The sequence below is a fragment of the Carcharodon carcharias genome, chromosome 6 (genome assembly GCF_017639515.1).
Source record: "Carcharodon carcharias isolate sCarCar2 chromosome 6, sCarCar2.pri, whole genome shotgun sequence".
Taxonomy (NCBI): domain Eukaryota; kingdom Metazoa; phylum Chordata; class Chondrichthyes; order Lamniformes; family Lamnidae; genus Carcharodon; species Carcharodon carcharias.
The window spans coordinates 10,997,989-11,010,344 of NC_054472.1; the positions used below are offsets into that span (position 1 = coordinate 10,997,989).

Genomic DNA, 12,356 nt, shown 5'->3' on the forward strand with positions numbered 1-12,356 from the left:
CTTTGGAACTATCTTCCTCAAAAGACGGTGGAAGCAGAGTTTTTGAATATTTTTAAGGCAGAGGTAGATAGATTCTTGATAAACAAGGAAAAGGTGATCGGAGGTAGGCAGGAGGTTACAATCAGAACAACCATGATCTTAATTGAATGGCGGAGTAGGCTTGAAGGGCCAAGTTGTCTACTCCTGTTCCTAGTTCATATGTTCCTTTGTAAGTGAATTGAAAGTGAATCAATATTCTAGCCAATATTAAATGACTTTTCACAGTGTCTAATTTTAAAACCGGAGATTCCCTATGTGCACACTCTTTAAAAAATAAATTGCATCATTAATAAAGCATGTGTTCTTACTTTGGCAGACTGGTCAGTAGTATGATGATAGTCATGTTTACCAGATAGGTTGCCCATTCTGACCCTCTGGAGCTGTGAAAGAAAACAAAGAGACAACAGGTTATGATATAGAAGAGCCATTTCTGTTGAGTGAATTAGAAATAGTAGCAACCCAATAAAAAGAGAAAAAAAAACTCACTCAAAACTGCCTCACAGATCATTCTGAAACAAATGCACTTGGAGGATCAGCCGGTTTTCATTGTTTCAATTCTAAAATGCAGAGTATTGATTCACATAATAAATACTGGAGTGAGGTATTGAGATTGGCCTTGGGACTGTTTGCAAACCAATGCAGGTATGAGGAAAGGAAACAGCAAAGGCTTTCCGAAGCAGTCAAGTAAAAGGACAGTAAAGAATGGGTGGGACCACATTCAAATAAAAAGGAGGCCGAATTATTCATTGGAGGAAGACAGATGTTAAGAAGTGTTTGTTAATCTCAGTACATTCAGAGGAAGTGCACTACAACATCAACTTTCATTTATGTACCATCTTCCTTCTTTAAAAAAAAATCCTCCTTCCCCAATTACTTTAATCTGTCCTCTGGTTGCCAACATTTCCACCAAGAGAAACAGTTTTTCCCTTCACACTCCATCAAACCCTTCCATGGTTGTGAACATTCCTCTTAAATCTACCCTGGACCCCTCCACTTGGAGGAGAACAATCCCAGCTTTTCTAGTCTCTCCATGTAACAGAAGTCCCTCATCCCTGGTGCCATTCTCGTAAGCCTTTCCTGCATCCTCTCCACAATCTTGGTTATCCTTCCTAGAGTGTGGTGCCCAGAACTGAACACAATACTCTAGCTGAGGCCTGACGGTGGTTTATCATAACTTCTAGGCTGCTATTAATAAAGCCAGGGACTCCACATGCTATTTTCACAACTTTATCAACTTGCCCAACATTTGTACACGTACACCCTCGAGTATTTCATTTTACTATAAGTACCAAATGTGTAACAATAGCAACTTGCATTTATATGGCACCATAAATGTAAAACATCCCGAGGAGCTTTATCAGGCAAAATTTGACACTAAGCTATAAAATGAGACATCGGGACAGGATTGAAAGCTTGGTCAAAGAGGTAGGTTTTAAGCAGCGTCTTATGGGCCAAGAGAGAGGTAGAGAGGTGTAGGGAAGGAATTCCAGAGCTTGGCACCTAGGTAAGTGAAGGCACTGCCACACATGGTGGGGCAATTATAATTGGGTCATTTGCTCGTGACGCTTATACCCATGTGGCCATTTAACACACCACTAGAAGACCTACTGGCAGTGTCCCTAGCCAGTCTGACTTGTCAAACATCATCTCCCTTTTCATGTAAGAACTAAGAGCAGGAGTTGGATATTTGGCATCTCAAGCTTGCTCATGGCTGATCTTCCACCTCAGCTATGCCTTCCTGCATGAACCCCATGTCCCTCGATTCCTTTACTATCCAAAAATCTATCGATCTCAGTCATGAACTTGCTCAACACTGGGCTTCCACAGCTCTCTGGGGTAGAGAATTTCAAAGATTTGCGACCCTTTCAGTGAAGAAACTTCTCCTCATCTCAGTCCTAAAAAGGCCGACCCCTTATTTTGAGACTAATTCATGTGGTTAAGATCCGTGACCAAACAAGAGGAACATTGTGGAGTTGGGGAGTGATTAATAGACTTCAGGGATTAACTTTCCTTTTAACTTGATTGTTTCATTCACAAGAAATGAAAATGTCACTTGGGTTTAAAAAGTGGTCTGGCAGAGTCATACAATAGTTATAAAATGATTGAAAACCAATTTTAAAAAAAGTGTGCATTTAGTCTAAGTTGGATTAACAGTGCACTTTCAAACTGTGACATAGCTTAGCATTAAAAAATGTTCAAAGAGCTTGGTTCTGCAGTAATGATTTGCCTATCGCTCCTGCCAACATCAACCCTTCATCAAATATTAAATAAAACTCTTGCAAAAGATAACAAAATCCTGCACTTTTGGCTACTCCCAGAAGCCAGTTCCTATCAAAGAATAAGTACTAAATTGTTTCCAATTGTCCCACACATGCAGCTGTCTATAATGCCAGCCAAATAAATGTGTTTTGTATGACTATATTGGGCAATTTTTTCATTATATGTAACATTACAAATAATAGGTTTACTACAGAGAAAAACTCGGCCATGGGAATGAGGCAAATAACTTACTGCAATTTGTTCCAATTAGGCCGATTACGTGCGTTGCCTCCGAACTCGCTGACCTACATTAGCTACTGATCCAGCCAAGTATCCTTTATTTTAAAATGCTCATCCTTTTGTTCAAATTCATCCATGGTCTCACCCCTCCCTATCTCTGTAACCGTCTCTAGTCCCACAACCCTCAGCGACCTCTGCGCTCCTCTCTTGTGCATCCCTGGTTTTCATTGCTGCACCTTCAGCTGGTAGGCCCCAAGTTCTGGAATCCTCTCCCTAAGTCCCTTTGCCTCTCCTCCTTCTCAAGGCATTCCTTTAAAAGCTAGGACAAACTGTCCTAATGTCCCCTTAACTGTAAAATGTTTTTAATGCTTCTGTGAAGCACCATGAAACATTTTACTATGATGCATTTATATAGTGTAAGATGTGTTTGTGTCAATCATGCCTGCTTTACCCTCTAGACTCAACTATTCTAACGCTCTCCTTGCTGGTCTCGCACATTCTACCCTCCGTAAACTTGAGGTCATCCAAAACCTAGCTGCCCATGTCTTAACTGGCACCAAGTCAAGTTCCCATATCAACCCTGTGTTCACTGACCTGCATTGGCTCCAAGTCAAGCAACACCTCGATTTTAAAATTCTCATTCTTATATTCAAATCCCTCCAGGGCCTTGCCCCTCCTTATCTCTGTAACCTCTTCCAGCCCCACAACCCTCTTGAGGTATCTGCGCTCCTCTAATACTGACCTCTCGTGCAACTACCCACCCACACTCTCCGATGGAGAATGCGACGCAGGTAGAAATGGTGAAAAATGTTTGACAATGACCTCGCAGAGCTGGCCTCAGCCTTTGAGAGGAAAGGAGAACCAGTGCATGACAGGTCTGGAGTCTGGGGGAGATGCACAGTTACCCATAAAACATTAGTGAGGAATGAGGAGTCTTGGGGATGGAGGCTAGAGGCAAATTATCATCATTCTCTGAGGTACAGACAAGGCCATTTTAGGTTTCTTGTAGCTGCCAGTATGTCCTAACAGGCATCTTCTCACTGCCATCTGTCCAGTTTGTAGCTCGTACCAGGCCCTTTGGAAAGGAGCAAGCTAACAAAAAAAGGAATAAGTATCTTGCTTATTCATTAGATCACAGGAAAGTGTTTTCAGAGCGGTAAAGCTTTATGTTTATGGATATCTACGTTTTCTTCATAGCTACTAACCTTTATAGCTGTTTCCATCCAAATGATAAGAAATGGTAATCATTTAAATATGAGTTGTTTTACTGGGCGTGCCTAACTCAGGGGTGGTATTCCTTGGGCTTCTGTCTAGATAGGAACCAAATGATTGTGTATTGAGTATTAACCATCCCAGCACCACCCAGTGCACGTACACACACATGCGCACACAATTCCCCCACCCCCCCAAATCTAATCTTCCCTTCATACATAGAAACATGCTAACAACAGGTGGTTATTCTCCCCCTTGAGCCTGTTCTCTCATTAATTAGATCATGCCTCTTTTTAAAATCAATTTACCCACCATTGCTCCCTATCTCCAATACCTTTAACGAACAGAAACTTAGGGCAGCATGCATCATCCCAGCTCTGCACTAAGTGCAGTAGCGGGTGTAAAAAAAAACTGTTTTAGCCACCCAACTGCAATCTCAGGTTTTTGCAAAGTATCGTCCACTTCCCACCTCATGAATTACGCAGCCACAAGAAACACGCCATCTCGCTGGCGGGCAGCCTCTGAATGGCCCGCCACACTGTTACCTCACCGTTACCTCACTCCGAGTGCCATACACACGGTTCTCAATGCTTGTAGCCCAGGACGGCTCCAGGGAAGACATGGCCCTGAAAGCCAATAAGAGTTCAGTGTCCCATCACTTTGGGAAGCTGCTGTGATGTCCCCCCACCACCACCACCCCCGCCCCCCCCCCCGACCTCCGCGCTCAAGCTGCAAGAGGTCCAACAGTCTCAGCACTCTGATTTGGGAGCTGGTGGCAGAGGTGGTCAGTGCCAATGCTGCACAGAAGAGGTCGGCCATCCAATGCAGAAAAAGGATGAATGATCTCGTCTGTGCCGCCAGGATATCACTCTAAACTCACACACTCGCAAGGCCATCACACATTCACTGGTGTCTCACTCACTGCCAGCTCAAGGGACATCACCACTCACTCTCTCACACGAGGCCACTGGCACAGATCAACATGTGCCCCCCCACACACAACCTGGGATACCGCCACCCCCCCCTTCCCCAATACAGCCCTCGGCCTGCAGCCTCTTCCCTTACCCGAGGCCACTTCTCTCCCTTCCCCAAGCAAGCCCTAGCCCAGCAGCCATTGAAAAGCCGCCCCCAACCTTATGGCCTCCCTAAAAGTGATGTGGTGCTGTCCGTACAGGCAGGCAAAGAGCCCAGGCGGTCTTTCAAAAAAGTATGAACCCTCGTCCACGGGCAGAATGAGGTTTCATGAGGGATTTAAAATGGCCGTGCACTCCTGACTGGGGGTGCCGATCAGGAACTCACCTGCTCATGTCCACTCCTGCACAACCCCCCCGACAGGTGGGGTTGGGTGGGGTGTTGGAATGCTGCCTGTGGTATACAGGGAAACGTTAACCCATATCAGCAGAATCTAGGTGGGCGAGTGGCTGGGCAGTTGAAATTGTACAGTAATGGGATAATTGTTATGTTAATGAGACCATGATGCTATTAATGAACTAACTGTGACATCAGGAGTCAGATAACCAAGAGGCTCCAGGAGAGCAAGGCATAGGACAGACTGTGTCCTGCAAACCACGTGCTCACCCTGAGGTCCTTGTAAATATAGTACCTAATAAATTGCTTCAAGTAAAACTATACCAACCATCTCAAGTCTGTCATAGCAGAAGGAAAATCTCATCAGAAATGTATGGTAAGACAAGGCTACATGCCAACAGTAAACCCTCACCATAGCTCAACGATGGCACAGAACAAAAATCACCCGTAAGACTTACTCACCAACATCCATATCGACCCACTAATCCCAATTTTAAACTGCTCTCACAGCCACACAAGAGGCAAGTCATAAATATGAAGGTCAGATTTCCGTGACTTCAGTGGGAGCCTGGTTGTTATTTTAACCAAAGGACTGAGTCAGGAAAGTGATTGGTGTTGTTCTCCCCAGCAGGCCCAAAGAGACTTAAAGTGAGCCTCCCCTCGGGGCCTCACAAGGCCTCCATCGCCTGGACAAGCCCCCAGGTCACGAGGTTCTCTCATCACCCCTGGCACGTCGGAGCATTCCTTTGGAGTCTCAGCGGTTCGCTGTTGGTTTCAGACAGGAGACTGACTAGAATCTCGTACAGGTTAGGCCCTGGGAGTTAAAAATCAGAGAGTGAGACACCTTCCACTTGTAGCTGAGATCAGGAGACCATTCAATGCTGAATGGTCTCCTGATCTGAATGGCCTGTTCCATTTTTCCATATGATCATGGCTGATCTGCAACTCCATCAACCCTCCTTGGTTCCATATCCCTCAATACCCTTGCGTCACTAAAGCACAGGATTGTTTCTATTACTCTTAATATTAAAATTTTTAATTAAATTCTAGCCTCAACAGCTTTCGGTGGTGGGGAGGGGGCACAAGGCCTCCCTCGCCTGGACAAGCCCCCAAGTCACGAAGTTCTCTCATCCAAAATAGATATTTGATAATTCACTGAAAACATCCAGACAGTGCGAGGCTTTCAAAATTACTACTTCTGTTCCAGGGTTGTCATCTGGAGCTTTTGATTGCAAATCAGGAAGACTTTTTAAAAAAAAATAAAGAACCCCTTGTATAATTTGCTAAGGCTGCATTGAGAATATTCTATTCAAAGAATCAGATGGTAAGGTGTTCCAAATCAGCTTATGATGCCTTCTTAATGAATGGTCCTTCCTGCTGACCCTTTGGCCCAGGGGAAGATTAAGGGGTTATTATTTGATGATGGGGCCATGAGGTCACTCTCGCACTCTCGTAGCCTGCAGAAATTCAGATGGGCAGATGGAAAACCTCACCGGAGGAATCAAACGGCCTCATTCATGCTCAGCTGAGGGCCAGGTTGCATCCGATATATATATATATATATATATTCTTCTGTATGGCTTTCAGAGCACCAGGATGAAATACCAGGTGCATTGTGGAGTCAGACACATGGACACACACAAAATTCGGTCCGAGTGCTGTCATTCTCAATATTTACTATCCGTTTTTCAAGTGATTTTCTGTATGTGTTAACTTATTGTATAACGTGATTCTCCAGCTTAACAAAACAACAGAGAAATTATAAAAATCTTTAAAAAATAAGCATTTTCACTACCTCAAACTAGAAGGGCAGTAGGTGGAAGGGAACACCACCACCTGCAAGCTCCCCTCCAAGCCACACGTCATCCGGACTAGCAAGATCCCAGGAAAAGCAGTGCAATAACAACCAGATGATCTGTTTTGATGTTGCTTGAGATAGTGTATAAATATTGGCCAGGACACCAGTGGGAACTCCTGTGCACTACAATGGAATGGTGCCACACAGTTGTTTGCATCAACCAGATGAGGCCTTATTTCAAAAGTCTCATCTGAAAGGCTGCACCTTCTGACAGTACAACACTCCCACAGCAGTGCATAGGGAGTCTCAGTTAGATTATGTGCTCAAGTCTCTGAAGTGGCACTCGAATCCTCGGACTCAGAGGTGAGCATGTCACTCACTGAGCTAGGGCTGGCACTAGAGTGAGCTGTGCACATTACAGGCACAATTGGGGGAGACAGTGGCACAGTGGTATTGTCACTTGACTGGTATGTCAGAGACTGAAGGTGATGTTCTGGGGACCTGGGTTCAAATCTCACCATGGCAGATGGTGAAATTTGCATTAAATAAAAATCTGGAATTAAAGGTCTAATGGTGACCATTGTTGAACCCATCTGGTACACTAATGCCCTTTTAGGTAAGGAAATCTGCTGCCCTTACCTGGTCTGGCCCACAGTAATGTGCCCTCTGAACAAGGGCAATTAGGGATGGGCAGTAAAAATGCTGGTCTAGCCAGCAACACCCACATCCCATGAATGAATAAAAAAAAATCTAAAAATGCCAAGCTGTTAAGTAATGTTGAGAGGACTACATCAGTAGCTTTACACATGGGAAATTGTGCATTGGTGGAATCCAGTTATCACAGAAATTACAGCTGTGCTTCCTACATTACGATAGCGCCCTCACTTCCAAAAGTACTTCATTGCCCTTAAAGCACTTTGGGACACCCATAGGTCATGAAAAGTGCCAGACTGCACTGGTGCTTCACAGCTACAGCTGCCTCTTTGTGCTGCAGAAATATCATAAAACTTTATACTTTGAGCTGGATAAAACTGGCAAGCAGCATTGACAGCCCAACCCCATCTAACAACAGAGAAACAAATGCACCAGTCAGTCTCTTGCTGACACCACTCACACGGGTTACAAGGCGATACTGGCCGGGATTCCTCCAGTCCCGAGTCCGTATGGCCCTTCTTCAGAGTAGATCATACAGACTCGAAATGTTAACTTTGTTTTTTTTCTCTCTCTCTCTCTCTCTCTACAGACGCTGTCAGACCTGCTGAGTTTTTCCGGCATTTTCTGTCTTGGTTTCGGATTTCCAGCATCCGCAGTATTTTGCTTTTATTCTTCCAGTCCCGCCTGTCCCAGGACCAGAAATTCCCACCTGAAAAGTCAATGGAACTTTGGCTTGGCCATCAAACATTCTGTCCAGCCCACGACAATGCCTGCCACAGGCGGGACTGGAAAACCCCGGCCATTAACTCATACTGTACTGCCCCACACAGTAATTCTCCGACTGGATTTAGGCTCAATGCTGTCTTATCAAATTCTCCGAATAATGGGTATTATCAAACAGAGCAGAGAATTGTTCACCAGAGCAAGTATATCTTTATTTACACGTGGTTAGCAATATAAAAAAGGACTGATGAAAAACAACAGCGCTGTATAAAGACACATACGATGAGAAAATCTATAATGGAGGCAATAAACCTTTGTAATAATGGCTTTGGGCGATTTGGAAGTCTGTCAAAATTCTAGTCGCCTTGCTTCCACTAGTTATATAAACACAATCTTGGAAACGGCATCAAAGATTGTGGAATTTTACATGCGAGTGAGATATGCCCAAAAGCCACCTGCGTCCGTGTTTTCTCTGGCCTTTCACAAAATGATTGAATTAGCCCGAATCAGTCCTGGGCTCCAACCTGGTCACTCGCAGGTGGAAACTGCGAGGTTACACCAACCGTGCTGGTTTGGGAATGTTCAAGTCACACAGGCATTAATGGGCATGTTTCAAAAGCTTTTCATATCAAAAAAAAATTAAAGAAACTGAGCTGCACACATCAACGAAACTAAAAGGATTTCAGTATTTTTTTTAAAAAAATGATTTTCAGTCATTTTAAATCAAGTTGCTCACTTACTGGAAGAGGATTTGACGCTATTAAAATTACTTATTTTTTTGCTGATAAACCCATTTTCGGCTGCACTAGTTAAACTGGACCCAGTTACCACCCTTCAAGAACAAAATAAATAGGAGCCTCCTCTGCCATTCAATACGATCATGGCTGATCTTGGGCTTCAACTCCAATTTTCCTCCTGCTCCGCACATCCCTAATTCCCTGAGACAAAAATAAAAAATCTGTCTACCCAGCCTTAAATATATTCAAGTAATAAGTTTTAAAAGCAGAGAAATTTAAAAAAAAAGTGATTACATTCTGCTGCATTGGTTCATGGAAGATTTTACATTTGTGATAATGCAAATGGATTTTAGCTAGTAGACTCTTGAAGCTTAACTGAATCAGTGCAATTTCAGGCTTGCTTCAGATACAATTTCCCAATTGCTCCCAAAGCAGAAGCTATATGCCAAATTCAGTTTGTCTCATCCTCTCCCAACCTTTGGCACAGTCTCTTGTTCTGATGAAGGAATTGAAGACGTCTTTGCAAGTCTTCTAGGTGTTGTGAACGAGTTTATGCCGAAATTATCTCCGAAATTAATTGATAGGAACTTCAGCAGAAGTTGTTACTGCCTGAATTTTAATTGTTTTGTGGCCAATGCCGAGACTTTTGTTAACACCTTGATACTGACCGTCCTCGAGCAACATTAATATCCAATTCATAAATCCAGCAAGATTCAAATCCGACACACATCTACATTCAACTTCACAATGGTGCAAACTGTTCTGTTTTGCTTAAAAAGGAGCAGTGGTACTCATTTTTAAGAACTATTTTAACTTTTAGTCAAAACACGGGCAAATCTCTGTGGAAACGAAACACCTTATCTAACCACTACTACAAATGAAACCAGCAACCAAAATAAACCTACCACGGATCTGTGACTGGACAGACACAGAGCTTGACACCAATTAAAACTGCTCATTATACATGACTCATTCTATCTCACTTCCTGTGGAGACCATCTGTGCAAGGTCACACATACACAGTGCTGAAATACACTCCAGATCACCTTCTTAAAAAAAGGGGAAATTAATTTTCATTACTTATCATTCATACAATTGAAATGAAAGAACTTGCATTTATATCCTGCCTTTCACACTAAAGGTCAAAGGAAGCAGTGTCCAGTCCTTAAGGGGCTGGATATAAAGCTGTCCTGACACCCAACAGGGGAAATAGCAGCAGCAAGGCTACAATGTCTAACTGTTAGGGTGAATAAAGCAGCTTTAAAAAACAGAACTGTTGCAAGGAAGGGTTCCCCCATTTTGGAAGGGAAGACCTCCTCTTAATGAAGGCTTGAGCAGCCTGGGGATAGAAGCAAGGAACTGAAAGGGCAAGTATGGTCTCACCTAAACCCGGAAGTCAATGAGGAAGAAATCTGAGGGTCTCTTGTCAGGTTGCCAAGTACTGGTTACAAATGATGCCTTACATTATGAGGTTGACTAAGCTTCACTATATGAATGGGTAACACTCTTGCATCAGAAGATTGTTAAGTTGATTTCAGGTTACTATCAGGTCAGCCATGATTTTACTAAATGGCGAAGCAGGCTGGAGGGGCTGAATGGCCTACTCCTGCTCCTTGTTCACATGTTCGTATGTACATTCGTAAGCACGTATGTTTAGGCTGACGGTACAGAGGGAGTGCTGCACTGCTGTCCTCCAGATTAGTAGTTAAACTGCCCTCTCAGATGGTGTGAAAGGTCCCATGCCACTACTTCAAAGAGGAGCAGGGGAGTTAATTCTGGCATCCTGATGCAATATTTATTTTTAATTTAATTGGGCTGATAAGTGACAAGTAACATTTATATCACACAAGTGCCAGGCAATGACCACCTCCAACAAGAGAGAATCTAACCATCGCCCCACGACATTCAATGGCATGGTTCAAAATCCTGAAACTCGCTCCCTAACAGCACTGTGGGTGTACCTACACAACATAGGCTGCAGTAGTTCAAGAAGGCAGCTCACCACCACCTTCTCAAGGGCAATTAGGGATGGGCAATAAATATTGGCCTGGCCAGTGATGCCCACAGTGAATAAAAAATATTCCTCAAACCAACATCATTAAAGCAGATTATCTGATCATTATCACATTGGCGTTTGTGGGAGCTTGCTGTGCGCAAATTGGCTGCCACATTTCCTGCTATCATCTTAGGGGTTACCATTGACCAGAAACTGAATTGCACCGGTGACATAAATACTGTGGCTACAAGAGCAGGCCAGAGGCTGGAAATTCTGCAGTGAATAACCCACCTCCCAATTCCCTAAAGTCTCTCCAACAAGGCATAAGTCAGGAATATGATGAATATTCTCCACTTGCCTGGATGACTGAAGCTCCAACACCACTCAAGAAGCTCGACGACGTCCAGGACAAAGCAGCCTGTTTGGTTTCCACCTGACCCACCATCCATTCCCCCCACCACCAGTGCACAGTGGCAGCAGTGTATACCACCTACAAGATGTACAACCGCAACTCAGGGTCATGAGGACTCGAAATGTCAACTCTTTTCTTCTCCGCCGATGCTGCCAGACCTGCTGAGTTTTTCCAGGTAATTCTGTTTTTGTTTAGCAACTCACCAAGGCTCCTTAGACAGCATCTTCCAAACCCATGACCTGTACCACCAAGAAGGATAAAAGGTAACAGATGCATGGGAACACCTCCACCTTCAAGTTCCCCTCCAAGCTGCACATCATCCTGTCTTGGAAATATATCGGCCGTTCTTTCACTGTCGCTGGGTCAAAATCCTGAAACTCCCTCCCTAACAGCACTGTGGGTGTACCTACACAACATAGGCTGCAGTAGTTCAAGAAGGCAGCTCACCACCACCTTCTCAAGGGCAATTAGGGATGGGCAATAAATATTGGCCTGGCCAGTGATGCCCACAGTGAATAAAAAATATTCCTCAAACCAACAGCATTAAAGCAGATTATCTGATCATTATCACATTGGAGTTTGTGGGAGCTTGCTGTGCGCAAATTGGCTGCCACATTTCCTGCATTATAACAATGGCTACACACAGCGAATACACAATGCTTCACCAGACACCCTAACAGTGTTTGCACAACAATGAATTTGCCCTCTGGCTCATTAAAGTCAGCAAAAATTCATTGTCTAACATGCTTCCAACATTGGGAGCTGCCCACCACATGCTCTCAGCAACACAAAGTGGCTGACAGGCCAGAGCTGGATGGGTGATACACATGAATATACATTGGGCAGCTGGTGGTCGAGTGGCAATGTCACTAGATGATTAAGCCAGAGACCCAGGATAAATACTATGAGGGCACAGATTCAAATCCCACCACAACAGCTGCTGGAATTTAAATCCAATTAATAAATCTCTCAGAAATG

At 43.9% G+C, this 12,356-nt stretch overlaps 1 protein-coding gene across 3 annotated transcripts in view; it reads right to left on the reverse strand.

Annotated features, from left to right (window-relative positions):
- LOC121279053 (myelin basic protein-like) overlaps positions 1-12,356 on the reverse strand; it is a 207,759-nt gene that overhangs the window by 163,959 nt on the left and 31,444 nt on the right. For all 3 annotated transcript variants that reach the window (XM_041189882.1, XM_041189886.1, XM_041189881.1), the window contains exon 2: positions 348-419. In XM_041189882.1, coding sequence (XP_041045816.1) covers positions 348-404 — 57 coding nt within the window. In that variant the 5' untranslated portion in view covers positions 405-419. The remainder of the gene's footprint in view (positions 1-347; positions 420-12,356) is intronic.